The sequence below is a fragment of the Primulina tabacum genome, chromosome 4, assembly GCF_025594145.1.
Source record: "Primulina tabacum isolate GXHZ01 chromosome 4, ASM2559414v2, whole genome shotgun sequence".
Taxonomy (NCBI): Eukaryota; Viridiplantae; Streptophyta; class Magnoliopsida; order Lamiales; family Gesneriaceae; genus Primulina; species Primulina tabacum.
The window spans coordinates 10,622,617-10,642,926 of NC_134553.1; the positions used below are offsets into that span (position 1 = coordinate 10,622,617).

The 20,310-nt window shown below is 35.5% G+C and overlaps 1 protein-coding gene across 1 annotated transcript; it reads right to left on the reverse strand.

Annotated features, from left to right (window-relative positions):
* Positions 1 to 10,896: 10,896 nt before the first annotated feature.
* On the reverse strand, positions 10,897 to 13,205 carry LOC142541819 (uncharacterized). Its single transcript, XM_075648277.1, has 4 exons — positions 12,086 to 13,205; positions 11,763 to 11,886; positions 11,526 to 11,602; positions 10,897 to 11,459 (listed from the first exon to the last, which is right to left on the reverse strand). Exons 1-4 carry the CDS (start codon positions 13,203 to 13,205, stop codon positions 10,897 to 10,899), a joined length of 1,884 nt encoding a protein of 627 aa, XP_075504392.1.
* Between the last annotated feature and the right edge of the window lie 7,105 nt (positions 13,206 to 20,310).

Here is a 20,310-nt window from a genome sequence, read left to right on the forward strand (position 1 = left end):
ATACCTTCATTAAATTTTTGTCATTATAAATCAATTTTCTTGTAGTGTATGGCTTGTGATTGTTGTGGGGGAATTGACGAGACTTTTGGTGGAGAGATAGTGATTGAAGGTTCAACAACAGAAACATTTGGAAAAATAGTTTATTTTGCTGAGGTGGAGGGTAGCAGAACTATATCTTGAATGGTCTGGGAACCTGACTGCTCTACCTTTTCAGTTTGTCTTGAGACAGACTGTTGAAGAGTCTCAGTGGCCTTCTTCTTCTTGCTATCAGCTGGGAATACCAGCTAATGTTCATCTTCCCACACTTTTACTTTCATCTAGAAAGAAATAAGATACAAATCTAATTGATTGATGACTGCAATGTCATCAAAGGCAATTGGACAAATAGGATCACAATTTTTTCTTCTTTCAGCATTATTGCTGTCAGCTTCTTGATCTTCATCAGGTTTACCAAGTATAGGAATCTCTGAATGGCTTCTGATATGTTTTGAGTCTTGGTAGCCTTGAGAACACTCTTCTCCCATCAAATTTCTTTATCTAATGCATTATTATTTTCTTCCCTTTGGATGATGATGTTGAAAACTTGGAATCAAGTCCTCATCTAGTGGAATGAGGACCTAATATTGTCATGTTGAAAACTATAAAATCCCTTCATTTTCCCATGCACCTAAATCTGTATTTTACTCAATCCCAAACCCTAATATTGTCATATTCTCAGAAAACCCTATTTTACCCTGCGGATTTGTAGGGGGTTAAATCCATGCACGTAAAGTCACAACTGTTTCAGTCAAAACTATCTTTTCCATTTGATAGCAACACTCATTCTTACAAGTCACGTAATCTAATGGCCACAAGCCTTCCTAATTTTATTTTCATATAATAATACATCCAATTTTATAAATTATAAAAAGTATTAAAAAAAATTATATTTTTTGTTGGATTTAGATTTTTTTTTCATTTATATTTGTTTTAAAATTTTACTTTTTTAAAAAAAATTACCTAGTGTCAACGAAAATTGTTGATATAACATAAGATGTTATTGACATATTCTATTTCAAATCATTACTATGATGAAAAATACAATTAATGGATAAAATACGAAATAATTGATATATTCGACATCATATCAAACTAAAAAAATAAAATATAAATTTGTGTAATAAGATAATAAATTTATTGTCAGCAAAATAAAAAATAAATTTTTTTTTCTTCAAATTATAAGAGAAACATGTAATTTCACCTAATATTAAATACCCATAAAGAAAAAGTTAGACAGAGGGGATAACCCCTGTCAAATTGGCTATGGTCGAAGTTGATTCGATCTGTTCTTGATTCCATCTTAAATTTACTTTAACGTGTAATAACATTCGGCACCATTCATTTACTTTTTTGACACCAAAAATGATGAAACTTAATTCTAATGAATAAACCTCATCTGAATCTTATTTTCAGATTAATATTTATGAGATCAATCGATATGATTCATATTTTTAGTTAAATGTAATATCTTTAATGTAAAAATAATATTTTTTTATCAGTCAGATCAGATATCTGTATCACAAAATTTACATTTGAAAAAATTTATGTGAATTGTGATATACATTTAATATGATCAATTGTAGGTGTGCATATATTGGGACATGTAAAATAAACATTATTCAAGTGTAAGAAATCATTATGTTTGCATTTAAGTACCTTATGACTTTTCTTTGATTTTCTCCCTTAAAAAAGTAATTAACAGCAGTTGTTGTACGTTGATCATGAAGGGAAAATAATGTTGAAAACTTGGAATCAAGTCCTCATCTAGTGCATAGGAAAATGAAAGGAAAAAAAATTTCTAGTACTTTTTAAGAAAACGAGTAGTGGACGTTTCACTTACCCTTACCCATGATCATACACTTCGTGTTGTATGAAAAATGATCTTGGGTCCTTCGAATTTTATCAGAACAATTAACAATTGTGCTTGAATTGTCATGTGTCCTGAGCAGACACTATCCAAGCATCAAACTGAATTCTTCAGCCCTTCTTGCTTATTGATTTGAAATCACAAATAAAATCAATTGTTAATCCAATCCTATTTAGGTCTAAACGGGGTTAGTCCCTTAAGAATCTACACTTTGATCAGTCTGATTGGCCGAACACTCTATTTGTTTTGAAAAGGATTGTGCAAAAAATACGTGTATGTGATGCTTTGTCATGTGCATTAAAAGAAAATTTTTATTTTGCCTTTTGTCATCATTGGTCTACATGTATCTCTTCTAAAAAGACATACTGTTATGGTATCAGTAGAGCTTACCCTTCTTGAAGTTATGCCTTACCGAAATAACTCTATTACTAGACCAGTTGGACTTAGTTTGGTAACTCTCTTGCGTACAACCTATACCAAATTTTCTTCTTTTGCTCATTTGTTCAACTGGTTTTCGATTTGAACATTCTACTCCTGATATTCATATATTGTGTAGCACTAAAAAAACTAATGAATTTTAGTGTTCCTTTGTTTAGGAACACCTAAGTATTGCTATCATTACTACTGAAGTCGAGACTAGTCTTGTCTCCTGATGGCTTTTGCAGCTCTTGCATTTTCATTTCGCGTGACTATTCTTAGTTAAGATACGTATTTTTTTCTAGTCAAAGCCTTGATTTCCTCAAAATATTGAGATAGTCTCTTATTCTCATTTATCATATCCTGAAGTGAAGTGAAAAGATCACTTTGTGTAAAATTAGTTGAGTTGAAATCAAATACTTCTTCATTGGTAAATTCCAACTCAGCATCTGCCATGAGGCATTGCTCTTCTTCTTCATCACTCCCACTGGTTGATAATTTTGATTCAGATGAGTCAGAATCTGGGCACTTGGCCTTACTAGCCACATGTACTTTCTGATATATTTTCTTTATGAACGATTTTTTGTCATCTTTGAATCTTGTTATGAGATATGTTGCCCTTGTAAGTTGGTCTTCTCTCATCCATATTCGTTCTAGGACAATCATATATGAAATGACTGACTTTACCATAGTTGAAACATGCATTGTCCTCATCAGTGGACTTTTTCTTAAGGTGATTTCTTTTGTTAATGCTTTAAATATTTGTGTTGATTATTCCATAGAAAATTGCCAAATTTTTTCACGAATAATGACATTGCATCATTACTCAACTGCTCTACTGACTTCTATTTCGAGATGGATTGATTAGTGGATGTAGCAGTCATAGCCTTGGTCATTTTTGCAGTCGATTCACCATCTGTTCTCGATTCCAATTCAAATACATACGCTTTAAGATCTGTGAATAGATCATGCAGTTCAAGCTTGTAAGATCCTTGGATTATCTCATAACCATTTTTTTGACATCCCGTTCTCTCGGGAATGCCCTCATTAATTTCAAAGTTGTTTTTCAGTTGACAAATTCTTTACTAGGAGCATCCAGTTGTATTATAATGATGCTCACTCTTTTATCAAAGCATAACATTGAATGATCGACCTTATTTTCATGTTGTCAAACTTCTATATCACAACAGAGAGTTTATTCTCCTTGGTCTGATCATTTCCTCACACGAGTGGATCAGTTTCTATTAAATATAATTGACAGTGGAATACATCTTGATTTTGCTAAAAAAAAATTTATCTAGCATTTGTACAAAATATTATTCGAAAAATTATCCAAATTTCTTTTCTTTGCCGATCGAAGTCATTCATGTCTTTTCTATCATGTACGGAGCATCTTTTGTTTTTGCAATGACAACATTGGCTTTAATTATTTTCATTTGTCCGTCTGTAATGATGTATCATAGATCATCATCTTGTGCAGTTGAATAAGCCTATATCCTGATCTTCCATTCATCAAAGTCCTTTTTGGAAAACATGAGAATTTTATTGAAGGAGACCATTTAAATGATTAGTGTTCAAAGAAACTATTTAATCTTCTCTGATACCACTTGTTGGGATCGGGAAATTTGTTCAAGGGGTAAATAAAAAATCTCAAAAAAGTCTGAAAATAATACGTTTAGGTTAGCAAAACATAATTGAAATTCTCATCAGTTGTTTATCAATAAGCCAACAGTTGGGTACTGCGTGAAAAAAAGATTCATTGAACTAGTTTAAACTTAATAAATGAAAACACTGATGAACAGTTATGCTACAAAACTGAAAGCAAAATAAGGTAACTAAAAATCCAAATGCACAAATATGTTTATGGATATTCGAATAATTGAATAACTGCTATAGCACTTTTTCTTCCTCTAATGAATGATTTTCACTAAAATTATTTGATAATTACAACACCTTGCAACTTTCTACTTCGGTGGGACTTGGCACCACCTAATTGCAACTCTTAGTATTCTCACAGTTGAATCAAAATTATCAGTAAGACTTCTTACTGACAATTATAAGTATTTTTCAATAAAAAAATCTAAGCACAAATGATCTTTAATGATTAGAACATATACTCGATACTCAGAAAATTCACTTGTTCAAGATTTGAAGATTAGAGGATTGGAGATCCCTGAGAGACCCGACTGATCTATTTATAAGCTTCAATTGAAACAGTCGTCTTTTTTAATCAAATAGTTGTTTCCAAATATAGACGTTGTTGTTGTCGTCATGTCATCGTCCTATCTGAAAAATCATACACTTTGGTTTATGCATGGACTCTGACATTCTAAGAGTCCTTTAAATCATCAACCTTATTAATTCACCAAAAAATAATTGATTTAATATTCACCATATTATGTAATTTTTTTTTCCAACTTATGTAATTTAATTTTCATTAAATTCACTTTAAATTATCCGAACTAACTGTTTTATATATTAATTTCCTAGTTTTTAGCTTATATTTATCGAATTATTATTTAAAAAAATAAATGTAATTTTAAAAAATAAATGTAATAAAATTTAAATACTAATTTAATTACAAATCTTAAATTAAATATATTAGTTAAGATTATGTAAAACACATGAACTTATAAAATAAGCATAACTGAAAAATATAAATAAAAATATGTTAATTGACAGTAAGTCTCATAAAAAAAATGTTTGAAATGTTTATGATAATCGAGATTTTTTTTTAGATAAAGTATAATTTTTAACTTTTAATGTGTCACAATACTCGTCACTGTAAGTCGGACCAAGTACAGTGAGATCAGCTTAAGATCTCCCTATGAATAATAAGATTCCACTCTTTCTGTAAACTCATATTTAATTAACTTTATGATAACATTTATTAATATTAACTAATGTTTTGGTGAGATTATAAAATTAACTAACTTTCATTTCTTCATAGATTTATGAATTTATTAGTAGTTGCCTTTTTATTAAAATAAAACTTTATAACATCTCAATTATATTATTTTTTCTTATTGCATTTAGAAAAACCAGGCTTAACTTTTCGAATTTCTAGACTTAGAAATCATAAAAAAAGTCATATCGTCAAATTGTTTGTCACTATAATTATAAACCAAACTTCGTATATAAATATATAGATTATCTCTGTTTCTTTTGATTCTTTACGTATCACAAACTCTACATTAAATTTTTTAATCATTTATAATCTTATATACTTGTGCATCATCTTATTTCATGTGCTGGTAATTATCAAATAATTTATTGTTATCCTCTCTTTGTTTTGGTTGTTAATATTTTCGTAGTATGTTAGTAGATTAAATCAAAATTAATTGACTAAATATATTAACAAACACATGGATTTTTTCACGAAACCTATACTTGTTAGAAGTTATATTATTCGACAGATATCACAAACAATAAAAATATCAGAATAGGATGTAAAATAGTAATTTGTGTTTTATAGGAATTAGGTGTTGTGCCAGATGTTACAATATCTCGGACAACATGCAGCGGAATATTGTATTTTGTAACACAAATTGACTTTAAATAAATAGATGGACGAGATTAAATATGCACACATTATGGCAAAAATATATCACTAGAAAACCAAACTGTTTACAAAAACATATCACTAGTGATTATAGCAAAAGTCAATTTCCTCAACAAATTGAGAAAATAAATAGCTTTCTAAAACAAATAACCAGAATAAAATGTTAACAAGAAAGCAAAAACGTGATGCCAAAAGGGAATCCACGAAAACGATCTTCAGCCAACTTCTTTATGGATGTTGTCTGCAGATATTCCCAACATTCAAGGCAACACGCGATCAACACTCTTAAACAGCAACGGCTTCGAGAATTATTTGGATCTGAAAATCTCCACTTCGTGTATGTATGTATGAACGATATATAAGCCACCGTTCACCAATGTCCTTGACCTCTTATTTATTGATGAATACTTTTATCTCCACAAAGAAACCTATAGCACAAGGGAAGTAAGAGTTTTATTAGGAATAAACTCTTTTTTAAACACCAATATCATATCTTATCAATAAATAACATATCTTCAAATATATTTGAGTGGTTATCTCATTATCAAAGAAAGGCAAAATCATATTAGATATTTACTTAGTCAAAGCAACAAGAAAAACATGTTCTTAGTCAAGAAATATATCAATTAAATTCGAAAATAATATTTCCTTTCAATCTCCCCCTTTTTGCCTTTCTTGGACAAAATGAGATCAAACACATTTATCCTTGTTTAGTTCAAATCAACTCCCCCATCAACTCCCCCTGAGTTAAAGACTTTCTCTCCCCTTGAATAAAATATTGTTAGCAAGGGTGTTGTTAGTAGAGTTGGCAACATTCAGAACAACACCTGCACAGACTTTTGTTATTTGCATCCGGAACATAATAACACACTAAAGGGCCTAACAACACAAAAAATAACTAAATATTAAAAGAACTAGAGACAAAACCAAGAACACATTCAAAACTAAGAACACATTCAATCATCTTCCTCTTCATCATCCGCATCATCCTTGGTCCCTGATGGACCAGCTGGGGTTTGATCATCTCCATCTCCCCTTTTTGTTCGGAAAAGACGGCGACCTCCAGGAGAAGCCGAAAGTTGGCAGCCACAACCTGATAATAAGCAATATCCGCATTGGCTTGATCCACCATAGCCATAGCCTGATCAATAGCAGCCCTGGCTTGCTCCACCTTTGCCAAGGCGTGAGCAACGTGAGCTTTGGCTTCCGGAACCGAGATCATGATATAGTCAGTAGGCTGGGAAGGAGCAGGAGGGCTCGGTGGTGGCTCCATAGCAGGTGGTGCACTAGAAGATGCACTCCATGGTAGATCTATTCGGCGATTGCCCTTGAAGAATGCAGGAGCAATCTTGAGTGTATCACTGGTGGTGGAATTCGTCGAGGGTGTCCAGTTTCGAATAGCCAGCTTGTGTAATACTGAGTAAAAGGATGTCAACTTGGCAGCTGATAGCTTCTGTGGATGTGCTGGGAAATGAGTAATAAGACCCCCAGTGAGAGTGGAGGTGACTTCATGGATGTCAGGAAGGAGTCCGTCTTCGGAATTAGTTGGTGTATTGTAATGCAGATTGACAGCAACAGGATTGAAATAAAAAATTTGGTTACGAACAAATACTTTCCCATATTTATCTGACCTCTCATCACCTACCCCAGGTGATAGGTTTGCATAGAACTCCAGAACAGGTTTCTGGCAAAAAGGTGTAACCGTAGAGACAGTTGAGAGAAGCTGGGCTTGCTTGAGGAATGCGATCAAGTTCTGTCTGTCAAAGGCATCCGTATCAATGTTCCTTTCTTCAATGAATTCACGATGGGCATAAAGGTGCCACTGAGCAACTGCGTGCTCAGTGTAGAATTTGGTAGAGAATGTAGTGTCCAAGTCATAATCACTGAGGTCAGTGTTGTCCTCAGTGTGGACAACATCCTCAGCAACAACCTTTTCCAGAGGCTTGTGTTCTTCAGGGATGTCATTTACCTCAGCAGGGTTATCAGAAGAACTGCTGGATTCAGTAGAACTTTCAGATTCTTGGGAATTCACAGGAACAGCAGAAGTTTCAGCTTTTAGATTTTTCAAGTTGGCCATAAACTGGGCCAACGTGATTTCTTCCTCTCTAGTGGGTGAGGGCTGTCGTGGAGGAACATGGAGTGCTTCTTCATTGGATTCAGTGGCTTCGCTGGAGGAGGTACTACTGTCCTTCGGTGGAGTGACAGTTTTCTTGCGAGCTACAAATTCGTAATTCGCATCATCCGAGTCATCCCCCGAAGTATTCTCTTGGTCAACAAGAGATGGTCGACTCGGCCCTTCTCTTTTGTGACGAAACCGCTTGGATGTAGTCAAGTCAGGATTACGCCTGTCGTTTTGATCTTCTGACTAGAGGAGGAGGCGGGCATGCCTTATTGACAGCAGCAAAATCCAGTGGATTATCGAGATCAATTTCATTCCCAGGCTCACCTGGGGCAATTACTTCCAAGGGCACGACTTCTTCAACAACAAGTACCAATGGTAGAGGCGGTTCGACTGTGGGTGTTGCAACAGATGTTGTCTCGTTAGGGGCAACATCTTCTGTGTGTCCCATTTCACTCCGAATGTCATGGGGATCAAACCCTTTCCCTGCCATTTAAATTTGTGGTATTGTGTGAAGATTAAAGTGGGAAAGACGAAGAGTGCAGAAAAATAAACACAGAGGTAGATTGCGAGAGAAAAATACGAAAATCTGAGAGGCAATTATGAAGAAAATGACAAATTGACGGTGTAAATCATGAGGATAAGTATAAAAGAACAGTGCAACGGTAACAACACATTTGGTAACTGATTTAGTCTAACGGTAAAGAAAGAACGAAAAAAATAGCCGTTAAACATTACAGGCAATTACTGAGATGGTTTTTGTACAAAATTATTTCAAAAATTCCAAAGATAACTCCACATCGAATTTTTGCACCACTAGACATAAAAAATCATATAGATTAGAAATTGTTGCAAAGTCTGGAATTTCATCGCGTTTTACTTTGTTAAAATACTCATGTCCTTTTGGCACAGCAATATTCACGATGATATGTTTATGCATGACCTATTTATGCCTTATAACAGAATGTAACAAAAATAGAAACATGAAACAAGTATGAGATATGTTTACAGATGAGGTGTTGTCACAAATGTTGGCAACATCTTCGTCAACACGTCCAATTCCTGAAAATAATTTTGATTTCCTCCTCACACTTAGGAACTTAACTATTTTCTGATCATAGAAGTGGTAGCTACCACACTAGAATAACGGTCTTCAATGGACTCCTTTAGGTAGCTTTTTCCATTTTCTTCTATTTCTGTGTTAATATTTAGAAGGGCTAGCTCCCACACTTAAAGTCCAGCCTTCATTGGGTTACTTTAGGTAGCTTTTTCCATATTTCCTTCTAATCACAGACCCAACAATATTAAAAATTATACCTTAATCTCTCGGGTTACTTGTCACATGGATTAGAAATAAATGACCATTCTTGAAATCTTTAGTGACAAAGTTCACAAGTATAAGTGTGAAGTTTTTAGAATGTAACAACGAATTGTAAGTGCATCAGAAAACTATGCTACACAGTTTCAACACAACATATCACAGTATGTATGAAAATGCAGAATGTCTAATGCTTAAAAATGCACGTGCATGTTAGGTGTTGTCCTAGATGTTGTAACATCTGAGACAACATCTATGAATGATCAGGCAGAACACATGCTGAGAGATTTCCTAAGGTTGGAGAACCTCTCAAAGTCTAATACTTTTGTGAATATGTCAGCCAATTGGTTATTTGTATCAACAAATTCCATTCGAATCAATCTTTTCTCTACTAGATCTCGAATAAAGTGATGACGAATGTCAATGTGTTTAGTTCGAGAGTGTTGTACTGGATTTTTCGAAAGGTTTATTGCACTAGAATTGTCACAGTACACCACTAAGGGTTCACTCTTAAATCCATAATCTTCTATCATTTGATTCATCCACAAAAATTGAGTGCAACCACTTCCAGCTGCCACATATTCAGATTCAGCAGTTGCAAGTGAAACACAGTTCTGTTTTCTACTATGCCATGATATCAAGTTATTCCCAATATAAAAACAGCCTCCAGAGATACTTTTTCTATCATCCAAATACCCTGCCCAGTCAGCATCTGAGAACCCTACTAAATTCGAGTTGGTGTCGTGAGTATACCATAATCCTAAGTCAATTGTTCCGGCTATGTATCGTAGAATGCGTTTTACGGCTTTTAAATGAGAAATCTTAGGATTAGATTGGTATTTAGCACACAGGCAAACACTAAACATTAAGTCAGGGCGGCTAGCAGTTAAGTACAGGAGACTTCCTATGATGCTGCGGTTATAAGGTGTTGTCAACATTTTCGGCAGCATCATCTTTGGATAATTTTTCATTTGAACCCATAGGTGTCTTCATGTGCTTGGTGTTTTCATTAGCAAATTTCTTTATCAAATTTTTAGCATACTTACTTTGACACAAAAAGATGTTATCATGCATTTGTTTGATTTGCAAACCAAGAAAGAAACTTAGCTCACCAACCATGCTCATTTCGAATGTGGCTGACATGCACGCAACAAAATTATCAGCATGCTTTTGAGATGAGGAGCCAAAGATTATATCATCAACATAAACTTGACAAATAAGAATTTCACCTTTGGATTTCTGAATAAAAAGGGTATTGTCTACCTCACCTCGTTTGAAGCCAATTTCAAGAAGATATTCTGTTATCTGTCATACCGTGCACATGGTGCTTGCTTCACACCGTAGAGGGCCTTTTTCAACTTGTACACATGATTCAAATTATGTGGATCTTCAAATCCTTTAGGCTGTCTGACATATGCTTCCTCACACAAGGTACCATTCAAGAATGCACTTTTGACGTCCATTTGAAATAATTTGATTTTCATGTAGCATGCAATGGCTAGCAGAAGCCGGATTGACTCAATGCGGGCAACAGGAGCAAAGGTCTCATCAAAATCAACCACCTCAACCTGTGTTTACCCTTGAGCAACCAACCTTGCTTTGTTTCGAATGATGTTCCCTGACTCATCAGTTTTATTTTTAAAAATCCATCTAGTTCCAATTATATTGACGTGGTCAGGAGGTGGAACTAGATCCCAAACATCATTTCGAATTAATTCATCAAGCTCATCATGCATAGCATTGATCCAAAACTCATCTTTTAAGGCTTCGTCAACATTTTTAGGTTCGCATTGAGATACAAAGCATGAAAATCTAACCTGTGAGTAAGCCGATCTGATGCATATAAGTCCAGCCATTTTTCGGTAATCGACTTTCTCTTTCTTTCGAGTTTGGACTTCACCTTCCACACTTCCAATTATTTGAGATGATGGATGATTTCTCTGAATCTTAGTCGGTATATTCTTTCCATCATGTGCTGTGTCATCATCACTATTTGCTTCGTCCTCAACTTCAGTGACTTCAGTGTCATATGTTGTGCTAGGTGTTGCAACATCTGGGGCAACACCTGCATTTTCCAGTATGGTCGGGTTTTCCAGAAGATCATCAACGTCATCCTCAATAGTTTTCTTCTTGAGATCTGCAAAATCATAAAAAACAACATTAATTGATTCCATAATAGTCCTTGTTCTTAGATTAAACATACGATAGGCTCGACTATTAGTGGCATATCCTAAAAACAGACACTTTTCACTCTTTGAATCGAATTTAGCAAGTTGATCCCTGTCATTTAAAGTGTAATAGATGCATCCAAAATATGAAAATATTTGAGATTAGACTTCTTTCCCATGATTATCTCATAAGATGTCATGGTTGAGCCACTTCTCAAATACTACTCTGTTTGAGATATGACAAGCCATATTTAGGGCCTCTGCCCAAAAACGCTTTGAGATATTCTTTGAGGTCAGCATCACCCTTGCCATTTCTTGAAGTGTTCTGTTTTTCGTTCGGCAATCCCATTCTGTTGTGGAGTTTTTGGTGCCGAAAACTCGTGTGAGATACCTTTCCTGTCACAAAATGATGCGAGTGAAGAATTCTCAAATTCCTTACCATGGTCAGTCCTGATTCTTCTTACCTTCAAACCATGAAAGTTGATTCTTGTGACCAATTGTTTAAACACACTGAAGGTATCTGATTTCTCCCTAATAAAATTAACCCATGAAAACCGTGAGAAATCATTAACACATACGAAAGAATATTTCTTACCTCCAAAGCTTTCGACTTCTATAAGACCCATAAGATCCATGTGAAGTAACTCAAGACAGCGTGTTGTCCCAGATGTTGCCAACACCGGGTGTGACACACGAGTCTGTTTACCTTTTTGACATTCACCGCACACAAAGGGTATTCCAGATGAAAGATTGGGCATACCTTGCACTGCCTCGTACTTACTCAGATTCTTCAAGGTTTTCAAATTAACAAGGCCGAGTTTTTGATGCCAAAGGTCAAGTTCAGTGATTTGTGCCCGTTTGCATGACAGTTTTTCACCAATTTGGTAGCAATTGTCTGAGGACCTTGTACCTGTCATGATGCATATGTTAGATTCATCAAAAACTTCGCACATATGCTTATTAAACTTAACATGCAAATTATCATCGCATAATTGACTTATGCTTATCAAGTTTGAGTTTAGTCCTTCAACATGGAGCACATTGTGGAGCTTTGGTAGTCCTTCAATGTTCAAAGTTCCCTTTCCAACAATTTTTCTTTTAGCTCCCCCTCCATATGTTACTCTGCCATATTTTTGTTCAACATAATCGATGAGATATTCTCTTGACCCTATCATATGGCGTGAGCTTCCACTATCGAAGTACCAGTAACCTGCAGTGTTAGTTTTTAATGAAGTATAAACACCATTGCAGTGAATTTTTACCTTTGGTACCCATTCCTGCCTTACTGTAGGTCGATTCTTGGAGGTGTTGCGGAAAGTATTGTGCAACATCTGAGGCAACATCCGGCTTGACTTTTGGTTCATGAGGTCGTCCCTGAGTTTAAAACAATATGGCCTGATATGTCCAGTCTTAAAGCAGTAATGGCATACATACCTTCGTTTTCTCTTCTTAGGAACAGGTGCACTAGGTTGTCTTTTCGGTGGGAAGCTTTTGGTTGAAGGTGTAGATTGTGGCGGTGTGAATGTTTCAGTTTTTCCTTTCACAAAGACAGTGGATTTTGAAGATTCACCAGTTTCATGCACACTATCTTTGAACCCTAGACCCTTCTTGTCATCTCTTCCCATCGAAACTATGGATTCGATCTTTGATGTTCTCGAATTAAACTTGGACAAGGTTTCAGTTGCCTTTTGAAGTTCTTCTTTGGTCTTTCCCATTTCTAAGTCCTTTTTCCTCAGAACTACTTCAAGTTTGGCAACTACGGCTCTTAGATCAGTGTTTTCCTTTACAAGAGTAAGTTAAGCTTGTTTCTTTTGGTTCAATCCTCAAACAATTCTTCATAAAGCTTTTGAACACTCTCAAGAGTCATCTCTTCATTATCAGCTTCTGATTCATCATCTTCACTCGAATTTCCAGAAGTTGTGGATTTCAAACACACAGATTTTTTGCAGATGTTGCGGTCAGGTGTGGCAACACCTAGGGCAACACCTAAAGGATTCACCTGCAGCCTGCGATTTTCTGTCAATAATGCAGTCAAGGAGGCGAGGTTGAGTGTAGTTTCGAAATACGTAGGAGCAAATGCATTGTAGTCGGGAATTTACAGTTTTCCTACGAGTGAAGATATCCTATGTGATCTAATGAGTTAATAGTACAAGGAGTCTCTGGCCAGAACAATAAATGTACCTCAGGAAAATGTGTTTTCTTAGTTGCACATACCATGCCACTGTTAGTACTCAAATATAAATTACGTCGTTATCGAATTCATATGCAACTCTCGATATACCAGTTATTGCAGATTCGATCATGATATATATGTTGGAGAGAATATATTGTACGCTAATTATAACTTAAGGTTATTGCAGGCACTGTCAGCGATAACTAGGGTATTAGAGGGCGATACTACTAGATGTTTTTACCATGATCCCATGGGTACCATAAAAAATAACTAATAACATTCTTTATCAAGGAGTTAATGAAAAGAATGAGGCTAATTAGGATAAGCTCGAATAAGAATAAATGTTATTCTGAATCACATGGAGATGTGAACCCATGGCTAGCCGAATCCCTGAACCATTGACGGTCACACAAGTATCGGACTCTGCGTTCCCGTTGAGAAAGTCAAAGTTCAAAGAATTGAATTTGGCTAATATAGTTTGATGGAAATCAAACAGGATTCTTATAAAGGAGTTTATAAATTATCTCTGTGAGATGGAAAAATGTGAAACGTCTGCTATTCTTTTTACTTAAAAAGTACTAGAAATTTTTTTAATTGAATTTAGATCGTTAATTGTGACTTTCTTCATCTTCAAAAAATCGATGGATCCATCTACATGTAGCCACAGTACTGGACGGCACGGACACCAGCAACACTCTCATTGGTCAACTGGGCCTTGGCCTATCCTCATCGAATGGAAATTCGATCGTCGTGCTCCCTCTGGGGCCTTTTCCCTCACGATATCCTCATTCTTATCCTCATATCCTCAATAGTCACAATTACTTCACTTTCTTCAACGTTTTACATTTTCATCACTTTATAAAATCATGCATTTAATATCATTTTCCTTTTAAAAACAAGCATGTAACATATCCTTTTAACTTTATCGTTCATCATAAATTCCATAAATGAATCACAAAATTCCATAAACCTTTAAAATAAACATTTTAATATATAAAAATCCTTAAACATTTAAGATAATCATAATAGCATATAAAACAGCATTCAGAGCACTGCCATGACGTTTACTAAATTTCAGGTGTAAAATTACCGGTTTACCCATAGACGTAAAATTTCACGCTTTTGACTTTCTCTTAATTTTCTTGACTCTAACATGTCCCAAATAATTATTTAAGCATAAATTAATTTTCCCAAAATTTTATTTAGCTTAAATAATAGATTTTTTAATTAATCCTTAATTATTCACTTTTAAGGGGTTTTAATCCCGAATAATTTCAAACTTTAATATAAAATTTCTAAATTCACAACTTAGACTTTTAATAATTATTTGGCCCTTGTGAACCATGACTCGACCCCCTTGACCCATGTTTCAATTTGTTTTCACCAAGAAAACCTTAGGTTCGATCCTACTTGTTACCCCTTGAGCCAACTTGTGATTCCATCGAGTCAAGCTCGAGCCACCCTGATCCAGACCCTCCCTAACCCTTCTATAGACCATACTGGACCGACATAACCCCATGAACCTGCCCCCAGCCCGAAACCGAAGCCCCAACTCCAGCTGCAAGCAAGGCCGAGCCTCTTAGTGCACATGGACTCTAAGTTTGTGAGCCTAGGACTCTAGCCTTCAACCTAACCCTTGAACCAGCATGATGCGCACCCACCTAGGACCCTTAACCCTTGACCTAGCCCAGCCCGATCCCCCTGACCAAGCCCCTGACTCCCTGCGCGCTGCTGCACCAAAGGCGCGCAACACGTCTCTTCTCGGGTGGGAGTCCTAGCCCAGCCCATGACTCGAGTCCTAGCATGGCTATGACCCTACCCTTGACCCTTAACGGACCCTAGCCAAGCCCTGGCCCCAACCAAAGCCAAGCCAAGAAACCGATTCATGCAATCCGAGCCCTTGACACCCTTCGAGCGATTATGGTTCCATCTTGTTTCTTGTGTTTATGCAGCGTGTGTGGTGTGTGTCTAGGACCCTTGGACGTGTAAAAACCTTGCTTCTACATGTCCTAGTCGTGGCAGCCTCTTTAGATAACATGAAACAAGTTTTTGGAACATCAAACCATGAGTTCATCACAAGCATATGCAATATTTCGAAAATAATAATAAGAATATCATGCTTTTCATACAAACGATATTTAAAACGGTAATACGATGTGATAGACGAGAAAAAGAGATGTATGACGTGCCTTTGCGTTTTAAACGCACGATTTTTCGTTGACGACGAAGAACAACGAGGAGGAGGTCCTAGGCTTGAATTTCCTTAGCAACTTTCTAATTTTTCTCCTCACAATTCAGATGTGTGTGCCGTGTGTTTGGGGTGGAATTATGAAAAGTGGGTGTGAGGCGTGTAACAATGAGGGTTTGGGGTGGGATTTAATATATTATATACTAATTAAATCACTAACAAGACCTAGGCCTATTAAGCAAATAAATTAGGCCTATTAGTTCTTAATTAAAATATTAAAAATAGTTTTATTTAATAAAGTTGGTGAATATATTAGATGAGTTGCCAAAACGTTTATATTTTTGTTGAAAAACCAAAACCAATAAAATTTATGTCCCGACGTATAAAATCACCTAAAAACCTCTTATTTGAAAAAATATGAAAAAGTATCAACCCTATTTTAAATAATTAAAAACAATTATTTAATAAAAATATTTTCTATTTTTTCAGCCATCGGTCTCCGTTCCTCGATCCCAACTCGAAAAATCCTTAAAATACAGTTTTACGCATAATGACAATAAAATCCTATTTAACATATAATCATGCATGTCACACAATCAATTAAGCAATTAAAATAAATTAATTAACCATTTTTCGTATTTCCTAGATTTGCATGCAGTTGAATTACGTCGTCCTAATTTTTGATCTTACAATTCCTCCCCCCTTAAATAAAATTTCGTCCTCGAAATTAGAACTTGCCGAATAAAAATGTAATTTAGAACTTACCGAATAAAAAATTCCAATAAAAATGTAAGTTAGCTTTATTGTTAATCGAAGAAGGAGAGTGAAATTGCCTGTTTTGGTGAAGAAGTTCACTAAACTGGCAACTGACCAATATGGTAAGTGAAAATTTTGATCTTCGAAATTTTCGATTTTCATTATATGAACAGACTTGTATCCTTGATATATAAGCAATGTCAGATCGTCGATCGAGGTTATAATGAGCTCGAAATCATTTATTTAGTGAATTTAAAATTTACTGATTCAATAATGGTACTAGTAGTGGTGACTACTAATATGTGCAAATTCTCATAAAATATTGTAGAGATATCTAAAGTTAATTAACTAATGAGTTAATTATATAATTAATATTTAATTTAATTAATGTGTCTATTCATATATAAATGTACATTTCTAGATATATTAATGTTCATATATATACACTGGAGATATAAAATACGTGTATATATAATATTAATATATCATGCATTATCAAAAGTTGATAAATACATAATATAATAATATTATGAGAATTTTATTTAATGAAAATTAAGAGTCCTTGTGAGATAAAGATTAGAAATCCTGATGTGAGAGAGATTCCTGATCTATAAATATACCTTAAGGGGGCATAAAACATAACCCGAGTTTTTGCACACAAAAGTTCAACAAAATCTTTCCCAATCTCCCAATTAAGTTTCAGCCATCACCATATTCTGGTGAAGAAATTTTCGGCCAAGCCTAACGTTAATACACCGACTCCGAATTTTGTTACTTCTAACGATCTAGTCTCAACGAAAAAATTGTTTGAGATTACTAATGCAATTCAGATAAGGAAAACAGTCTCTGATTGTGGAACTAATTTGACGATCAAAATGCGGAGATCCGTTCGAAGAGAAATACAAGAAAAGCCATCTCCGCTAATCTCGGATTGGTTTGGATTTCAGCGTTTAAAACGTGCAGTATAATAGCTAAACACTCTATGGATGATTGGGTGCGAGAAAACGTGTGCCCCAACAATTTCATTGGAAGAACATAAGCTTGACTCATTCAATTTCCTGAAATTGTGAAGCAATTGAAGTTACATGAAAAAGGAAATTGGTTGATGTTTGTAAGACAAGATATAATTCAATTTATGAGATGTTGAGAACGACAATTGCTTTCAAAAAAAGTTTTTTCCAAGATTTATAGAACGTGAACCAAGCTACTCATTGTCCAGAAGATGATTAGTAGAAATTGCACAATGTCAGCATTTTATGATGCAACCAAAATCAGTTCTGCAATTGAGTATCCTACTACCAACCTCTTTTTAAATGAAGTCTATATGTGAAAGTAGTCTTGGATGAAGAAGCGTTTATCAGAAAACACTGTGAAGAAATTTTTTATAAATATTGGGGTGACTGCAATTTTTTTAATGACTGTTGGTTCAATTTTGGATCCTAGATGCAAAATGCGAGCACTGAAGTAACACATGCTAGAAAAGCTTGGCATCCTCTCTTCATAAGTTTCCTTGCACACATACAAGAGATAATATGTGACATTTTCTTGTTCCTCGCTGCCTCAAATATAAAAGACTTCCCACTTGGCGGTCAAATAGACACTGTCCTCTGCCGAAAATCTATCGAAACTTCATTCGATGTCAGCCAATCCATGCCAAGTATAATGTCAAATTCAGGCATCGGGAGTACGATGAGATTTTCCATAACCACATCTTTGTATAAACGAAGTTCAGATTCTTCACTATGCTCGATGTGACCATTTGATCACCAGAAGAAATTGAAACTTTGAAGCCCAATCTTATATCATCGGGTATAATATTTAGTCGCTTGATGAATGTATCGGATATAAATGAGTGTGTAGCACCTCAATCCATCAATGCGTAAGTAACTACACCTTGAATGAATATCCTTCATACGACGAAGATGTCGTTAAATTTATTTTGTTTTCAAGCTTAAAGGGGCTTCTATCATTATTTTCCCAAAAATTTTGAAAATTAAGTTCTTGAACCTTATTATTTCTTAGAAAAATTGCAATTTCACCCCTTATACTTCGAAATTAATGAATTTTTATCCTTAAAGTTTTCTATTTATTAAAATTATTTACTTTTATTTTCGAAAAATTGCGTTTTGAACACTTATAGATTTTCGAAATTCTCATTTTCACCCTTGGAAGTTTCTAAATTTCATTTCAGGCCCCTTAAACTTCGAAAATTGCAAATTTTGATCCCTACATTTCGGAAATTACCATTGAGTCCTTGAAATTTTCGAAAATTCTCTAATTACCCTAGGATTTTTGGTTTTACCAATTTCAGCCCTTGAACTCTTCGAAATTTTATGATTAGCCCCTTTAAAATTTTCGAATTGCAATTTTGCCTCATGAATTTCTAATTTTGCAATTTGGTCCTCAGATTTTTTTTCGAAAATTTCAATCATACCCAAGATTTTGATTTTTTTTCTCCATTTTAAGCCTTAAAACTTTTATTTGGAATTAAATGCCTCCCTTACATATTTAAGGCTCAATATTCAAGTCCAATTTCTATGGTTTCCATTGTCATCTCTTAATTCCAACTATGGTAGAGCATGCGACCTATTTTTTTCTAGGTTCTTGATCCCAAATCAATTCTCATAACCAATTTAATATTTCATGCAATTAAAGCAATATAAAAGCATTAAATAACTAGGTTACTAGTGATTAGGGTCGTGTCTGGTTCCTCCTCAACTTCTTCAGCATGCATAACATAAGCTCTCCCCACAGTTGGTGCTTTCTTCTTCGGGAATTCAGCAGCTTTATGCCCTTACTCCTTTCATATGAAGCACTTGTAAGTCCCCCACATGCACTTGCCAAGATTTGGACGATCGCATTCCTTGCATAGGGGCATCTCAGCAGGTTTTGGCGCTCCAGGTTGTGGTAGCTTTGGTGGTCCTGGCTTCTTTACTTGACCTTGGGGATTTTGTTGCCCTTGAGGTCTAGGAGGTCCCGAAATCAATATCTTTCAATGCTTTTGCGCTGTGAGCTCTGCTGGTGTTGATGCCTTCTATGCTGCACCTCAAAATCAATAGCTTTCAATGCTTACTTGGCTTGAAATGCATAGGTAGTGGCACCAGTGTAGTCCACCGGTCGCATCATCATCACGTCACGGTGGATAGTAGGTCATAGACCATCCATAAATTGTCTCATCTTCTCAGCAGCGTCCCTAACAATGAGGGGCACAAAGTGACAACCCCTCTCACACTTCTTCACAAATTCAGCCGCAGTCGTGTCCCCCTGACGGAGGCTCATAAACTCTCTCTTCAAACACCCTCGAACATCAACAGTGAAGTACTTTTCATAGAAAATTTCCTTGAAGCGAACCAATGTAAGTGTAGTCAAGTCAATCCCATGCTCCACACCTTCCCACCAAAGGGAAACATCATTTCTAAACATGTAAGTGGCACACCTAACTCTGTCAGCGTCTCCCATATTCAAATAACGGAAGTGAATCTTAAGAGATCTAATCCAACCCTCACCAGCAAAAGGGTCGGTAGTTCCGGAAAATACCTCGGACCGAGCCTCCGAAACTGATCGTAAATGTCATGATGTGGTCTAGGAGCATGCTGAAACTGCTGCTCGAAGAACTGTGCCATGCCCTCCTTTGCACGAATAGTAGCATCCCCATTAGGAGGCGGGGGTGCATTCTCTTGACGATCTTCAGTGTTCTCGGCTT

Bases quoted from the DNA above. Each gene is read 5' to 3' on its own strand.
- LOC142541819 (XM_075648277.1), bottom strand. From the start codon at position 13,205: ATGGGAAAGACCAAAGAAGAACTTCAAAAGGCAACTGAAACCTTGTCC. The intron at 11,603-11,762 runs GTTTTTGGGCAG...TTTAAATGACAG, and splicing joins CTCAAAGAATATCTCAAAGC to GGATCAACTTGCTAAATTCG. The intron at 11,460-11,525 runs GTATGTTTAATC...ATGATTTTGCAG, and splicing joins CACTAATAGTCGAGCCTATC to ATCTCAAGAAGAAAACTATT.